The following is a 17,557-nucleotide window of genomic DNA, read 5'->3' as shown; positions in this document are numbered from 1 at the left end:
CTGGTTATTATTTATCTATAATATCAATAATCATCCCTTTCTGGATTGCCCAGAATAATCCAGATAGCTGAGGTTGGGTCATTTCATTTAATAAACTTGAATTATATCCCTTCCTGTTGTTCAGACTTTAAACTGTTAACTAATCAGCTATTATGATATTGCTCTGAGTGTTTTTCAGACTATCAACAAATGTCCTTCAAAAACTGGCCTATGTTTGGTAATAAGTTTAAATGTCTCAAGTACAGGGCTGTTTGTCCTGAATGTGTTCCAGTGTTACACTTGAGGCTTTTATAACTTTAGCTATAAACTTGTGTAACTCCATGTCAACTGATTTTTGCTAGCTATTCAGTATTTAAAAAAAAACTAGTGATTAACTCAGGACAACAAAAATGCAACACTATTGCAGTCCTAGTTGCCCTGTTTAATAATGTTTGCCAAAGAGCGTAGAGAAAGGGTGATTTTCATATTCATGTTTTGAATTTTCATTTCTGGCATCACTAGTGTTAATTCTTCTAAGTCATTTTTGATTATTCAGGTTTTCATCAGCTATGGTGTTATTCAAGCTTCTCTTCATTTAGCTACTTATAACTGAGTAACAGATTTCTCAGTGACTCACTTCAGCATGCAGTGCTTTTTATTCCTCTTCTCTGAAATTCATTTATTTTGAAGTTTAGGATTGATGTTATAAAGTATTAATGAGCTCCTTGCAGAGTTATCAGTTGAGATAGGGGTTATGCTTTGATCCGTGCTTGTTATTGTTTGCTGCTATTCTGTCTAATCTCTGTCATAGTTCTATCAGTTTTACTAGATTTCTTTCTTCTCTGTTCTATTTCTTTCATTATGTTTTTAGTCCTGACAGTAACACAAAGATTGAACAGCCCTAAAAGACAATTTAACAGCTGTTCTTTTTTTTTGGAAGATCATTTTTAAAAGTTATGTTCTATCCACTGGTCTGTACCATAGAGCAATACTACTGTCTGACTCAAATTATACTGTGGATTTTGGCTACCACCTTCAAAGTTGGTCATGTTTGTTTATTTTCATTCTAGTAGATTAAAGGGTCTTAATTGGTACCTGGTTTTGGTTCCATTGGTAAGGTTTGATCGTGAAGCCACTGACCAATTTATAAACATTGATCTAGGCCAATATCAAAGAGATTTGTCCATATACTTCCCAGGAAGTTTTCCTTGATGTACATCTGCCTTTGAATCAATAGATTTCTTGGTCTGAGCTTGTTCAGGGCTAGATATCAAAAAAATTACTTGATAAATGTCAGGTAGCTGATGTGTGGCCTCAGAGAGGAACCTTGTACTTTCTGTGCTTTATTGCTTCAGGCAGCAGCAGTGCCTGGGTTACTTGTAAGTTCGAGTTAAGCACCATGATCAGGATATTACTCATGATGTTGTTATCCTGGTTCTTCATTCATCATTGTCTTATGCAGCTGTCAGGGTGTTATTTGGTGCCATTGCATCTGCCTGATCTATCACCTCTCTTACTGAGACTATACTTGTGCTATATCATTTTATAGTGCAAAAACTGGCTTTGCGACGTTATCTGGCTCAGTCTCAGTTTACTTCAGACCATTTCTCCAGATCATTTTGAATTTTAATCATATCCTCCAAAGCACTTGCAACCTAAGTTTCCCTCTAAGCTGTGCAGCCACACTGCAGGTTATCAAGGGCCAGGCAGGCATGCAACCAAAAGGGCCTGTACTGGAGAGGCACCTTTCTTCCCCGCCGCAGCCCCGGAGCAACCTGCACCCCAAACCCCTCATCCCCGGCCCCACCTCAGAGCCCGCAACCCCCACCAGAGCCCTCATCCTCTGCACCCCAACCTTCTGCCCCAGCCCTAAGCCCCCTCCCATACCCGGAACCCCTCATCTGGCTCCACCCCAGAGCCTGCACCCCGAGCCCACAACCCCAGCCAGAGCCCTCAAACCCCCACACTCCAACTCTCTGCCCCAGCCCTGAGCCTCCTCCCACACTCCTAACCCTTCGGCCCCACCCCCGCCACACATCACCTCCATATTGGTGCACATAACAAAGTTCATTCCGCACATGGATGTAAAAAATTAGAGGGAACATTGCTTGCAACCCCTCCCAGCTTCGTATTGTCTGCAAACTTTATAGGTATGCTCTCTGTGCCATTATCTAAATCACTGATGAAGATATTGAACAGAAACAGACCCAGAACTGCGGAACCCTACTTGATGTGCCCTTCCAGCTTGCCTGTGAACCACTGATAAGTACTCTCTGGCAATGGGTTTCCAACCAGTTATGCACCCATCTTATAGTAGCTCCATCTAGGTTGTATTTTCTTAGTTTGTTTATGAGAAGGTCATGCAAGACAGTATCAAGCATTACTAAAGTCAAGATATACCATTTCTGCCGCTTCCTAGGCTTGTTATCCTGTCAAAGAAAGCTATTAGGTTGGTTTGACACGATTTGTTCTTGACAAATCCATGCTGATTATTACTTAGCACCTTATTATCTTCTAGGTGTTTGCAAATTGATTGCTTAAGTATTTGCTCTCATTATCTTTCCAGCTACTGAAGTTAAGCTGACCAGTCTGTAATTCCCCAGTTGTCCTTATTTCTCTTTTTATAGATTGGCACTATATTTTCCCTTTTCCAGTCCTCTGGAATCTCTCCCATCTTTCATGACTTTTCAAAGATAATCACTAATGGCTCACTAATCACTAATATCTCCTCAGTCAGCTCCTTGAGTATTCTAGGATGTATATCATTAGGCCCTGAAGACATCTAACTTGTCTAAGTAATTTTTAACTTGTTTTTTTCCCTATTTTAGCCTCATATCCTACCTAATTTTCACTGGCATTCACTATGTTAGACATCCAATCACTACCAATCTTTCTGGTGAAAACTGAAACAAAAATGTCATTTAGCTTTTCTGCCATTTCCACTTTTTCTGTTATTATTCATGATTGAATAGTACCAAACCCAGGACTGACCCTTGTTGACCTCACTAAATATGCCCTCCCATTTAGACAGTGAGCCATTGGTAATTTATTCTTGAGTAAAATTTATCAACCAGTTGTGCACCCACCTTATTGTAATTTCATCTAGACCACATTTCCCTGTTTTGTTTATAAGACACTCATATGGGACTGTGTCAAAAGCTTTACTAAAATTAAGATATATCATGCCTACTGCTTCCTCCCAGGCACAAGGCCAGTCATAGTTGGGAGGTGCTCAGGTGCTATAGAAAGAAGGGCCATGTGAGTCCTTAAGATAAATAGACATTAAGGTCAATGAAACTTTTGCCATTTATTTCATGGAGCCAGAATTTCACCTAAAATAATTCCCCATAGTTCTGTAAAACAAAAGATGAGCTTTTCAACTGATGCAATTACAGCACTGATTTAAATGCTCGTTCATCATTTTACATCCTTAATGTTGCCAATATGTAATAATTCACTGGATGGAGTATTAATTTCATTTCAAATGAATTTGTGTACACTGTAGGTATTCGTGCTCACTTGGAGTGTAAAAATTGAAATTGTTTTTAATATGCACACATTTTAACCCAAACTGTTTGACTGAGTAAGCAAGCTATTTGAAAATGACATTGCTTAGAAAGAAGCTAATACTTAAGGAGAGAGAAAAGCTTTTAATTCTTTCCAAATGTTAACTCTTTACAGGTTGACTGAACAAATTAATTTAATAAATAATGGATTTAGCTTAAGCATGACAGTTTCAAAATATAAATAAGGATTGTCTCCATTTTGTAAATGGAGAATCTGAGGTACAGAGAGGATATGTGATTTACCCAAACTCACACAGAGAATCACAGTGAGAGTTGGGATTAGAATGCAAGTCTCCTGGCTCTCAGTTTTGACTTTATAAACTCTGCCTCTCTTACTTCAGAGAGCTACAACTTCTCTTGTTCAGTTAAATAGATGAAGAAAAGAATGATTATTCTCCAGCATTTTTCGTACTGCTTTTCACTGTGGAAGGCTATATGATATAGTGTCTCAGTAATTACACTCAATTACTCTATTTATGCTCAAATAAATTTGTTCGTCTCTAAGGTGCCACGAGTACTCCTGTTCTTTTTGCTGATACAGACTAACACGGCTGCTACTCTGAAAGCAGTAATTACATTGTCATGGTTGAGTTTTTAAAGTATTGCTTTGTTAAAAGAAAAAAAATTACAATAAGACATTCCAGCCAATATATTATGGTTCAAAAACTCCCTTACTAATACATGTATAGCACTTAGCCTATGGTAATTAATTACTTGACATTTACAAATGGAGACATGAAAGTCAAAATACCTAGTAAACACAGGACATTATTCTGCTTTATGACAAGTCACACTGTTACCTCTAAGACCTTGTCATCGGGGGGGGGGGGGCGGGGCGGGGAGTTTTAACATGTATTAACTAATGTGTTGAAATACAATGTAAAAATATTAGGATTTCCCCAGGGAACCTGCTAGCATTTGTTAAAACTACAACTGCCTTGTCAACACATGACATGTGTTAAAAGTATGCATTTTTTCCTAGTGCTAGACATGGCCTAAAAGATAGACCTATAGTACAAAACCTCAAGGAAACTGGGAGTTTGGCTGGTTTTGCAGTTGTTAGCTTGCTACATCTGTAAACATCCAGTATGTATAGACAGAATTATTCTAAACTGATATTAAATCTCTCTCATTCTGTTGTATATCTTTTTTAATGTATCATGCTAACAATTCTGTACATTTGTTCGATGCTTATGTTGATTTAAAATTTTGACTTGAATATTAAAAATTTCATGGTTGAGAAATAGCTTTAAATTACTTTTAAATTGAATTTAAATAATTAAAAGAGAATGTCTGTCATTTTCTATCTACTAATTAACATTTTTAAAAATACCTCAAATTAGAAAGTACTAAAGACCCGTAATTGAGAAAAAAATGTTACAACTTTAGACAAGTGGACTATATCTACTGAAGGAAGTTTGTATCTGTATGTTTGATAAAGTTTGTTTCTCTTTCCTAGTTTGAAAAAGAAAAACAACAGGACATTCGTGCCTTCTTTTCACCAAAACCATCTGAGAAAAAACGCAAAATTGATTCTTGGGATAAATCACTGAACTTTACTTTAGGAGATTCTAAAGTCACACCGGGAAAGGACAGAGAGGAGGGTAGCAGGCATTTGGACGCCAGAGAAATAATTGATGTGGATGCAATTTGTTATGAAAATGGCTGTGAGCCTGAAGCTAAAAGACCAAGAGCTATAAGTACACCCACCCAAAGCAGCTCCAGTGAGAAAAAGAGAAAAATTTTGGCTGGAAAAACAAACACTTTGTTTACCAAAGAAACTGATCATGGTCTTTCTGGTGGCGCTCTGTCTAATTCAAGGAAAAAATCACCTTTAGCCAAAGTCTGGTGTTGTAGTCTTTGCACTTACACTAATAATTCATTATTACCTTATTGTGAAATCTGCGAATGTCCTCGTGGTAGTGATGGTGAGTAACCCATGCTGCACATTGTAACTGAATAGGCATTTTCCGATCTTGTTTTTCTTCAAAGATTATAGTGTTTTTGTACTAGAATACATAAGTATTTACAAATTCAGATAAAATATGAAGAATAAAATCATCACATGAGGTGGAATTTTTGAAATTGTCTCCTAATTTTGGTCAGGAATTTTTTCCGAAAGTTCCTGTGATATGACATTAATTTAGCAAAAATGGATACCTATTAAAGTCAGTAGGATGTAAATTCAGTGAGCAGCAGCAGAAATTGTTTCCATGGCAGCAAGCATGCTCTACAGTCAGAGCCCTGCTGCTTTCTTTCCCTTCAGAGGATTTATCATTATCAACAAGCCAATGAAATTATAGATTTTTTTCCTATCTTTTCACAGCCAAATGATGCAGTATCGATGCTTTACTTAGTTAAACAAGTATGTAATTGTCACAAGAGCTAACATTTTAAGACATGAAAAGTTTTTAAATTTGTAAATATTTAAATTTCTCCCCTCAAAGAGTGAAAATTGGAATGTTCATAGTAAGTTTGTTTTTTAAAATAGCCAAAAGATTTTTATGAAGTCCTAACTATCTGTCTCCATGGTGTATGCAGTTTGGTATCACTGTCATCTAGATTGTTTGTGGAGAAAAGATGAGTAGGCATTTTTTTAAAAAGCTGTTTAAACACAAATAATAAGAGCTATTAGCCTTGTATATTTTCTTTTTGAAATAGCATAATCAACTAAAAGACACATTTTAAACTTCATATTTCAAAAGCAAAACAGAAAATTACCCTTAGGAAATTACTGATCCTGTTGTGCTTATTGTACAATGTACATACTTTATTCGCCATGATATCTACTGTTTTGTATTTTGAAAGCAAGTTGCATGTATAACATACTGCTTGTACCTCTTTAATACTAACTATTAGGATGTGAGAGGATCATATTAATTTGCTCCAGGAACCTGAGTTAGTGGACTTCTTCCAGTTCTTGGGTGACAAATAGCCATAAAATAAAAGCCACCACCATAGTTGGTAGCATTGTTCACAGTTTCAGTAGTGGAGACCAAGGATAGATTGTGTCATGGACTCTGAACTGTTTAACTCACTGGCTGACACACAACGGTAAGCAGTGCCTGTGCAATACCTATTCCATAGAGGACTTTTGTTTCCTAAGTCATCAACCTGGCTCATCTCATAAGCATTAAAATTCACTTAAGAAAAATAATAGAAACAAATGTAATTGTATTGATTCTAATTGATTTCACAGACATTAAGCTCTAGTTTCTAAAATAAAATATATTTGCTGTGGGGTAGAGAGAGAAGAAGCAATTGGTCTGTACATTTTCCTCAGATAAATAATAAATACTATGTAAGTAGAACTTTAAAAATTGTATTGAAATGTATTAATATTAGTATTGTTCAACATTAGGAATAATATGCTGAATAATATGTAATTTTCAACATCATGCAATTTAAAATATTTTTAATATTGAAGTTTAAACTTAAACATTACAGTTTTCAGGTGTTCAATTCTTTAAAACCATCTGTTACTATTCAGCAAGTCTAAAATTAATTTCATTTCATTTATGGCATAGCTGTTCTTTCAGAATTAACTACTGGATTATTATAACGAAAATATCTTAGGATACTTTGTTTCAAATATAAATTAATATTACTGCCTAATATTTATCTTATTCACTTAATTATTTTTATAGAAGCAAAGTAAAATTGATCACTTTCCTATTTCTTTAACTATAGATAAACAGAATACAAATCAAATGAATGATCTTCCCTCTACTCTGAGTGAAGGAGAAAAGGCATCACAGGACTCTAGAAAAATCAAAGGTATAGCAATATGCAATGCAGACAATGAGAGAAAGGACTTAGTACGAACAGCGACTGAATCATCTGATGAGATTGGAGAAGAAGTAGCTAATGCTGTTGAAAATGGATCTGAAGAATGTGAGCAAAAGCCTCAAGAAGGTAAAGAAAAATAGGATTCCTAGTAGAGCCAATCTACCGTAGCAGTTCTGCAGAATTGCATTAAACATAAACACTGGGATGCAGATTCATTTGGAAACCACATATTTGAAACACAGAAAAGCTGACACATGCAGAATGACCACTAGTCTTCTGTGTTTCACTATAGGACAGCCAGATTAATTGTCAGGTGGGCTGAACCCAACATTTTCATCCAACTGTGGCAGAACCACAGATATACATAGTAATGTTCACAGTTTGCTTTTGGGTTGTGTGACAAGTATGCCCTATGAGCAGCTGCCAGTTAGCAGGTTGTTGTTCCATGTACAGTCATTTTATTGAACTTTGTGGCTGCAGATACTCGTCTGTGGTTATATAACATAGATACATTTTAATGTTTCATGAGAAACACATATGGGGTAAAAATACAAAGGTCCTTTTAATTTCCCTCCTTTTTTCTTTAATTTTCTCCTGCCCATCATTCCTATAGGTTTCTTCTACTTTGTTGCTTCATTTGTGGGCAGCAGGCTGCAGTGAATTTTGCAGTGCGCATCCTTGTTGTCCGTTGGCCTGCTAGTACAGGTTTCTCTGATCATATTGAACTGTTATCCTAGGCAACAATTAGTTACAGAATCTCTGTGATATGTAGAATGCCTGGTATTCATGTTCATTCTTATGGATACGATTTTTGTCACCATAAAATTATGCATATCCTTATTCATTCTCATTCAGTTTCTTAAGCAACACCAGAATGTGTCTAACTTTTTTAAATTTAAGTAAGAGATGCTTCCAAGTATTCATGTAACAACAATAACACCTTCTTGTAAGCACACTATCACAGGGTGCTTTACTCACCACTGGGTGGCATTGCTTTCTGGCAACTCTGAGGATTACCTCTGCCTGGTTCAGTGTCCTGTTTCTGGTCTTCCACCGTGCAGCTCTCCTGCTCACAGAGTCGTACTGTGGTTGCTTCCTGACTTGGCCCTCTGTCCAGGTCACGCTGTGATTTTCCACTTCCAGGGGAAGTTTTTCCAAGACTCTGTGCACAAGCAGCGTCAGACAATCCTCTCATCCACTTCCCTGACCATGTCACTCCCACAGTGAATCAGGTAGTCGTCTTGTTCACTGCCCCCAGCAATACCATTCTGTAGTGGATGACAGGGAAGCCCAGGCATACCCTCTACTCTGGGTTCCAGTCCCTAGCCCTATAGTGAGCAGTTAAGGTATGGATTTTCACCAACCCTACTGCTGTTTTCCCTGAACTACTTGGAGTGTACAGACTTTTATCTTGGACTGGTTTGAATTAGGTAAGGATAGAGGTATGATGTGTTGCTGTGATACTTTAAATACAGACTTGTAATGAAATATTATTTATATAAGAACAGTATTCAGATGCTCCAGTCAGAATTGAGGCCTAGTTAACCTTTTTCTGTGTCGGGTATGCTCATTTTCCATCTTTGTTCCAAGTAATGAAGATTAGATTTAAAAAAAAAAAACTTTTATTATTTTTTATAGAATGTGTTGATAATTCAGATACTTTTCCAGTGTATGATGTGCTGAACTTCTGTGCAAGTAGGAATACTGATAGAATTCACCTCTATACAAAGGTAAGCATTACAATGTACTCAATCTATACAGGTTTCACATACCAGTATGCTTATTATAGGGCAACATTTTACTTTGTAATAATGAAAGGTTTATAACACATATGTATTTATATTTTAATTTTCTTATTTCATACCAAAGCTTTTTTTTTTTTTATTAACTGAGATGTACAAAAATTAGGCAATTTATCTTCTAGTTCTTTTCCACCAAGGAATTAATAATAGTTCACTAGACAAGATAATTTTTCTCCTAGCTTACAAGCAAATACAAATGTTTTCTCAATGGACATATTTTAGCAGGCTGATAAATTGCGTTATCTATTGAGGTACAAATGTTAGTGGTTTATGAGGGTTCTTTGTTGTAAAATAGGAGTTTCATAACACTTTGTTATTAGAATGGTAGACTTTTTCCTCTCTTGGTTGTAAAAATCTTGCCTTTCCAATTATTGCTAAAATGAGCTGAAGAAAGAGATAATCATTGTCATCTTGTGAAGGTGCTCTTACAGGGCCTTATCCAAAATTAAAATCAAAGGGATTTGATATATGTTGATCTATATAGGCTCTGGATCAGGCTCTTGAAAATGGTGTTTAATCTAGAAGACAATAGTGTGCAACATAATAACAGATGTTTTCTGTTAAAGTACTATCAGATAACTTTTGATTCTTCTTCGAGTGCTTGCTCATGTCCATTCCACGTCAGATGTGTGCGCGCTGTGTGCACCGTTGTCGGAGAGTTTTCTCCTACCGGTATCTGTAGGGCCGGCTCTAGTGCCCCTTGGAGGCCTGCACATATGCGCCAATATAAGGGGTGCTATCAGCTGTGCGCCTTCTCAGTTCCTTCTGAGTACCCATGACGGTTGCTGGAATGCTCTTGCTCTTCCTTTGGCAAGACTTCTCCTGGTGTTTTTCTGAACTCTCGTTGTATATAGTTGATAGTTTTTAGTTGTTTAAGTAGTTTTTTGGAGTTAGTTGTTAGTCCCCTTAAGGGACTTTGTTCCTGGGACGGGGCCTGCCCCTGTCCCCAAGGTTCAAGCCTTGTGCAACTTGCACAAAGCCTATGCCTGTGAGTGATCCTCACTCCACCTGTTTAAAGTGCTTGGGGGAAATTCATGTAAAAGACAAGTGTCGGAACTGCAGGAGTTTCAGACCCCACACGCAAAATGACAGGGACATCAGACTGAAAGCCCTGCTTATGGAAGCCAGGCTGAGATCAGCCTCCAAGCCAGGCAGATCGGACTCAGCACTGAGAACCTCCACCTCTGTGTGCAGTGCTCCTCCAGCACCGGTCCCTTCCGGTACCGCTCAACCTCTCCAGTACAGGCAAAGTGGCACAGGAAGCGTGCCAAGAGAGGGCGCTCCCTATGCCTCAAGAAGAACAGAGAAGCCTGGGGGGGCGAGACGTGACCTATGTCGGGCCACTCACCATCCCCTCAAAGGTGTACGGCTGGGGAGCTTACAGAACCCGTTGTACCCAGCCCGCTGAGGGATCCCCCGAGTATGCTGGGCACGAGCAGAGGCATGGAGCACATGAGGGCACGGTCCACACCCGAAGGCTTTCAGGCTGCCAAAGACATAATGGCCCTTTCAATCCTGCCCAGGCCTAGGGATCACCAGCCTGTGGCAGGGGAGCCACCTAAGGCCGCTGTCTCAAGAGGGAAACCCAAGTTGGAACCCCCTCGGTAGTCCCCAGCCCATCACCAGTCTCTGATTTGGCCAGGTCTTGGGCATCGAGGTGCCCATCCCCAGCTTACCAGCCCCAGTCTCCATCACCTAGACACTGGTCGCCTCAGCCTAGGCGCTGATCACCAAATCCCAGGTGTTGGTCACCAGCTACCTGACATCGTTCTCCGGCACTGTGGCACCAGTCCCCAGAGGCCCAGTGTTGATCTACTGAACCGCAACGCCACTCACGTGAGTCCTGGCACCAGTTGCCAGAACTCTGGCACCAGTCATTGGAATATCTGCACCGATCTTCAAGTCCTCGCAGTCATTCCCCAGTACTGAGGCCTTGCTCTCCGGACCTCCATCAGAGCTGACTAGAGGGCGCGACAGCACTGCCTGGATCATCCTATGAAGAATCTTCATTGGGCTCCAAAGAGGAATCGGCGCTGCCTCTGAAGAGGCATCACCATCGGGCTTACCAGACAGATGTTGGTGCCAGTCCATCCATGGGCCCATAGGCCCTGGGTCAGTGGCCAGTCCATTGACAGTACTGGAACCCGTGGGGGTTCCCAGTGGCACTGGGTCACTTTTTGCACTCCCCTTCAGTAGTGACTTCTGAAAGGAGCACTGTGGTCCCACCTCAGCCCATGCCAAAACTGGCTTTGGACTTGGATCACAGCACCGAGATCCCCATGGTACCCCCAATTGAAGGGGCCCCAGAACAGATCAGGGACCCAGTTCCTCCGTCCGGTGGCTTCCTCCTCATCTTCCCCTGATGAGGCACTCATGGGGCCTGCTAACCCTATACCTCCCCAGTGATCTCAAACACCACCAGGAGCTTCTTAAGAAAATCGCCTCCAATCTGGGCCTGGACGTGGAGGAGCTCAAACAACCTGCAGACCCCATTTTTGATGTTTTGACAGCTGCAGCTGCAAAGTGGATCTTCCCATGCATCAAGAGGTATTCAAGGTAAAGACACTCTGGCAGACCCCACTTCTCTGCCCTCAACTTCCAAGAGGGCAGAGAAAAAGTATTATGTGCCCGCAAAGGGCTACGATTATATATACTCCCACCCCCCCTCCTGGTTCCCTGTTGGTTGCTGCTGCCAATGAGTGGGATAGGCAGGGCCCAGGCCAGTGCTACCCCAAAAAACAAGGAGGCAAAACTATGTGACGGGTTCCCCCCAGGGTGCCACCTGGAACTGGAGTACCACTGAGCTCTCTGATACACCATCCTGGGCTCCCTCTCTCACTGTGTTGCTGTGAAAAGCTGCAGACCTGCTCCCAGGTCTTCACTCCCCACACAAGAAGACTCCTGGAAACATCTGAGGAACAAAGATTGAACGGGGAGGGTTTCCTGATGGCACCCTAGGGGAAACCCTTCACAAATGCTTGGACCTGTTCAGTAGAAAAGTTTATTCTATTGCGAGCCTCCAGCTGCGTATTGTAAACCAACAAGTGCTTCTAGGGCGATACAACTTTGTTGTTTGGGTCTCCAAAGAGTCACTGCCCCAAGAAGAGCAGCAGGAGTTCGGGGCCATTGCGGAAGAGGGAAAGACCATGGTGAGGACCTCCCTCCAGGCTGCCCTGGATGTGGCGGACTTGGCATCCAGGTCGATGGCGTCGGCAGTCGCCATGAGGAAGGGCTCATGGTTGCCATCATCAGGGCTGTCACCAGAGGTCCAGCAATGAGTGCGGGACTTTCCGTTCAAAGGGTCTTTGCCATTCTCAGACCAAACTGACATGAAGCTGCATGGAGTTAAAGACTCCAGAGCCACATTAAGATTCCTGGGCCTTTATACATCAGCAGCTCCTTGCAGGCATTTTAGGCCTCAGCAGCCCCGTTTCTCAGGTCCAGCCAGGCACAAGACCAACTAGCACAAAGAGAGAGGTTACAGGCGCTGCCAGAGCCTACCAGCCTCTTCTTCCTCCCAGCAGAGTACTAGTAATGCGCCGAGCAGGCCTAGGCAGGCCTTGTGAAGGCACGCAGAGGGACGGACTACCAGTCTCCCTTCTGGATCTGGAAACCCCCTCACCCTTTATTTTTAGATCGCCTTTCCTCCTATCTCCCCGCTTGGGCAGCAATAACATCAGACCACTGGGTGCTCAGCGCCATCACCCTGGGGTATATCCTCCAGTTTATTTCCATTCCTCCACCACACACCCCTTCCCTGTCCCTCTTCAGGGCCCTTCTCACGAGCAACTTCTCGTCCAGGAGGTGCAGGCCCTCTTCCGCCCAGCGATCAGGGACTGGGGGCCTTGAGGAGGGGGTGTGTGCACCCTGGACTGCACGGGGGAGGGACAAGGCGGCGGGGAGGGGCCGCAGGCTAGCCTCCCGCAACGGCTTGTTCACCCGTCACCCATGGTAAAGGCCCATTCGACAAGGGCACAGGTATCTTCTGCGGACTTCCTGGCACAGGTACTGATTCAGGACATTTGCAGAGCTGTAATGTGGTCCTCTGTCCACATGTTTGCGGCCTATTATGCCATCACCCAGCAAGCCAGAGATGATGCCAATTTTGGCAGAGCTGTGTTACAATCCACTCACCTGTAAACTCCTAGCCCACCTTTGAGGGCACTGCCTGTGAGTCACCTGATATGGAATGGACATGAGCAAGCACTCGAAGAAGAAAAAACAGTTACTAACCCTCCATAACTGTTGTTCTTCGAGATGTCTTGCTCATGTCCATTCCATGGCCTGCCCTCCTTCCCATGGCCAGAGTTGACAGTAAGAAGGAACTGAGAGGGCGCAGGGTCAGCGGTGCTCCTTATACTGGTGCATAAGCGCGGGCCTCCAGTGGGCAATAGAGCCGGTCCTACAGATACTGCTGGGAAAAAAGTCTCCGTCAACGGGGCATGTGCACACCTGACGTGGAATCGACGTGAGCAACACATCTCGAAGAACAACAGTTACAGAAGGTTAGTAACAGTTTTATATGCTAACATAAAAGGAGTACTTGTGGCACCTTAGAGACTTTTAGTCTCAAGTACTCCTTTTCTTTTTGCGAATACAGACTAACACGGCTGCTACTCTGAAACCTGTGAATATGCTAACATGTGCTCTTTGAGAATTGTTTTACCAAAAACCTCAACTATGATCAGGAACCACCACCACTACAGTCCAGCACCAAACTCTTCCAGGGTGAAAAATGAATGTCCCTAGTTGGACTTGAAATTGTATTTACTTACGTGACTAAGCCATCTTCCTTGGTGAAAATTAGAAGAAAAATATTTTCTATTTAATTTTTCAATCATTTTGGGAATATATATAATTAAAATTAAATTTTTATGTATGGCTGTGGTTTGGTTTGTAAATGGTTTACAGTAACTTACCAATCTTTCAGTTAAATAAAATAATAACTCCTGTCCACCAGTAAGTGTTGGATCAAAGTTGTAGTCAAGGGTATTCTTTAAAATGTTCAAAAGGATAATAAAAATGTTTGTATTGGCAGAACATTCCTAGGTTCCAGAACCAGAAGGGACCATTGTGATCATCTAGTCTGACCTAGAATAACACAGGCTTCTCCAAAATAATTCCTGCATAAAATCATATATTTTAGAACAATATCCAATATTGATTTAAAAATTGAAGTGTTGAAGAATCCACCATTGACCCATGGTAAACATTCTAAATGTCAGTAAAAATTATGACAGTGCATCATTTCAACCTGCAAACATAATATTGTTTTCTCCCAAGTTTCAGAAAACTAAGCAACTGGTGCCGTATATGCAGGGGTGAAAGTAAGGCGGTACGGGCTGATACGGCATACCGGTAAAAAGTGGCCGCCTGTACAACTGACTTTAAAGCGTTACCCCAGCAGCGCTTTAATATTGCTGCTCCTTTTGCGCCCCACATCGGCGGCCCTGCCAGGTCCCTAGCGGCTGGGCCACCGACGGGGTGGGGGGGCAAAAGGGGCAGCAATGTTAAAGCACTGCAGCGGCAAAGGACCCTGTTTAAAGCGCTGCCATGGCATTTCCCCTTTTGTCCCCACACCTGGCCTCCGCCGGGGTTGGGGCGAAAGGAGCAGCTGCCCCAGGGTTGGCAATTTAAAATGGTAGCAGCAGTGGCTGGAGCCCTAGGCCCTTTAAATCACCGCTGGAGCTCTGGGCGGCACAGGCCAGGCAGCCCAAATGGGCTGGCTGGGGGATGCTGACTCCCCCACAGCCCTGCCCCTTCCACCCGAGGCCCAGTGGGGGGAAAAGCTGGCCACCCTTGTACCGGTAAGAGATAAATGTTACTTTCACCCCTGCATATATGTAATGTCAGATCACTTTCTGAACAAAACAAATTAAGAGAACTCCCACTGATATCCAAAGATGTTGGGAGTCCAAAAAACAATATATTGATAAACTTATTTTCAGTTGTCATTTGGGGCATTGCTGTCACTGTTTCATTCCAACTCTCTGCTGGTTTTGGGAGGGAGACATCTTAATTTAATGGACCTTTTCATAAAAACATATCAATCTTCAAACCAGCCCTGTGTTTCAGAAGCAACTGATGTGTGGAACACCTGGGTTCTGTTGCAAGTCTCATCAGGAGGGAAAGTTTTCTACTCTGTTAATTAAATAAACCACTTGCTTAAATGAACTGGGAAAACAAATTCCTTCATATGACCCACATGGCTCTGCAGCAGTGTTTGAACCAAAAACCTTTACATCTCCACCACAGACCTCTATTGCTGGAGCTGTAGAAATGAGTGTTATCCAATGTGTGGCGCTATCACTAAAAGCAACACATACTTGGCCCATGGGTCATTTATATTCAAGATCTGGGTTCTAGTGCCAATTCTGCCAGAAATTACCTTGTGCATTTGAAGCTCTCAGTTGTTTTATTTGTAAAATGCGGATAATGATATTTGCCTCACTCCTAGAGTGAATGGTATGAGGCCATACTCAGTTTGAAATACACAGAATATAAACAACAATCAGTAAAAGAGGTAAGATTAGAGCTCATAGCCTGCTAATCTGCTGGTTCCCAGATTAGTGGGTCTTCTCCTAAGCCAAAAGTGTGTCTGGAGAATGAGTCTCTCTCTCGTGTACTGTGACATACTTTAGAGGTCTGCCTTCATTTTTCCCCAACAGAGCTCTTTTTCTGATCAGTCAGTCATGAACAAGGCTTTGGCCTTCATGGACTTTATATGGCTGCTCACTTGTTGACAGTCATCTGAGAAAGAATTTTCTCAGAGCACTGAGGAGGCACTGAACACACTTCACCACAGCATGTCCTGTCACCTGATTTAAAGTGGAATAGAGTCATTTTCTCCACTCAAGTAAAAATTTTGCAGTCGTCCCCTGTGCTGTGCAGCACAGTTGAGTTAATAGCTCTCTATGTTGTTTAATTTAGTGAAGTTGGTGCTTCAGATCTATTCAAAGATGATATATTATATATAGGTGAAGATGATGCTTAGAGATAAAATTGCAATCCTCTTTAGTTGCAGTATAATACAGTACTATGAATCAGATTTCCTGAATTGGTAGTCTTACTATGGTTTTACATCCACCGTGCAAATACCTTTTGAATTTCTTCTAAGGGTATGTCTACGCTAAGAAATTAGGTCGAATTTATAGAAGTCGGTTTTGTACAAAGCATTTTTATACAGTCGAGTGTGTGTGTCCCCACACAAATGCTCTAAGTGCATGTAGTCGGCGTACTGTGTCCACAGTACCAAGGCAACCGTCGACTTCCAGAGCTTTGCACTGTGGGCAGCTATCCCACAGTTCCCGCAGTCTCCAGCGCCCATTTGAATTCTGGGTAGAAATCCCAGTGCCTGATGGGGCTAAAACATTGTTGCGGGTGGTTCTGGGTACATATCGTCAGGCCCCCGTCCCCTCCCTCCCTCAGTAAAAGCAAGGGCAGACAATCGTTTTACGCCTTTCTTCTTGAGTTACCTGTGCAGACGCCATACCATGGCAAGCATGGAGCCCGCTCAGCTAACCGTCACCGTATGTCTCCTGGGTGCTGGCGGACACGGTACTGCATTGCTACACAGCAGCAGTTTATTGCCTTTTGGCAGCAGACAGTGCAGTATGACCGGTAGCTGTCGTCGACGTAGTCCTGAGTGCTCTTTTAACTGGGCACCTGGGCAAACGTGGGAATGACTCAGCCAGGTCATTTCCCTTGTTTCGTCTCATGGCGATTGAGTCCTACTGGTAGTGCACTGTCTTTTAATCTGCAGCTAGCAGAAGATGATGGCCAGTAGTCATACTGCACTGTCTTCTTCCAAGCACCCAGGAGGTGAAGATGGCTAGCAGTCGTACTGCACAGTCTGCTGCTAGCATGATGTATAAAGATAGAGGAAGTGGCTCAAAACAAGAAATAGACCAGATTTGTTTTGTATTCATTTTCTCCTCCCTCCCTCTGTGAAATCGACGTCCTGCTAAACCCACTTTTGAGTTCTATCCTTGAGGTTTTGAGTTCTATCCTTGAGGCGGCCATTCAGTTTCTCGCAAAGCCACCCCCTTTGTTGATTTTAATTCCCTGTAAGCCAACCCTGTAAGCCATGTCGTCAGTCGCCCCTCCCTCCATCAGGGCAACAGCAGACAATCGTTCCGCGCCTTTTTTCTGTGCAGACGCCATACCACGGCAAGCATGGAGCCCGCTCAGATCACTTTGGCAATTAGGAGCACATTAAACACCACACGCATTATCCAGCAGTATATGCAGTACCAGAACCTGACAAAGCGAAACCGGGCGAGTAGGCAACATCAGCGCAGTGACGAGAGTGATGAGTACATGGACACAGACTTCTCTCAAAGCACGGGTCCTGCCAATGTGGGCATCATGGTGCTAATGGGGCAGGTTCATGCAGTGGAATGCCGATTTTGGGCTCGGGAA

At 42.3% G+C, this 17,557-nt stretch overlaps 1 protein-coding gene across 5 annotated transcripts in view; it reads left to right on the top strand.

Annotated features, from left to right (window-relative positions):
• The window catches only part of ZRANB3 (zinc finger RANBP2-type containing 3), a 133,135-nt gene that overhangs the window by 86,655 nt on the left and 28,923 nt on the right, over positions 1-17,557 (top strand). For all 5 annotated transcript variants that reach the window (XM_043505037.1, XM_043505038.1, XM_043505040.1 and 2 more), the window contains 3 exons: positions 5,005-5,473; positions 7,236-7,460; positions 8,973-9,064. In XM_043505037.1, the coding sequence (XP_043360972.1) occupies positions 5,005-5,473; positions 7,236-7,460; positions 8,973-9,064 (786 nt within the window). The remainder of the gene's footprint in view (positions 1-5,004; positions 5,474-7,235; positions 7,461-8,972; positions 9,065-17,557) is intronic.

Source organism: Dermochelys coriacea, chromosome 11 (genome assembly GCF_009764565.3).
Source record: "Dermochelys coriacea isolate rDerCor1 chromosome 11, rDerCor1.pri.v4, whole genome shotgun sequence".
NCBI lineage: Eukaryota > Metazoa > Chordata > Testudines > Dermochelyidae > Dermochelys > Dermochelys coriacea.
Note: the sequence above shows the minus strand (reverse complement) of the source record. Positions and strands in the feature narration are given on the sequence as shown.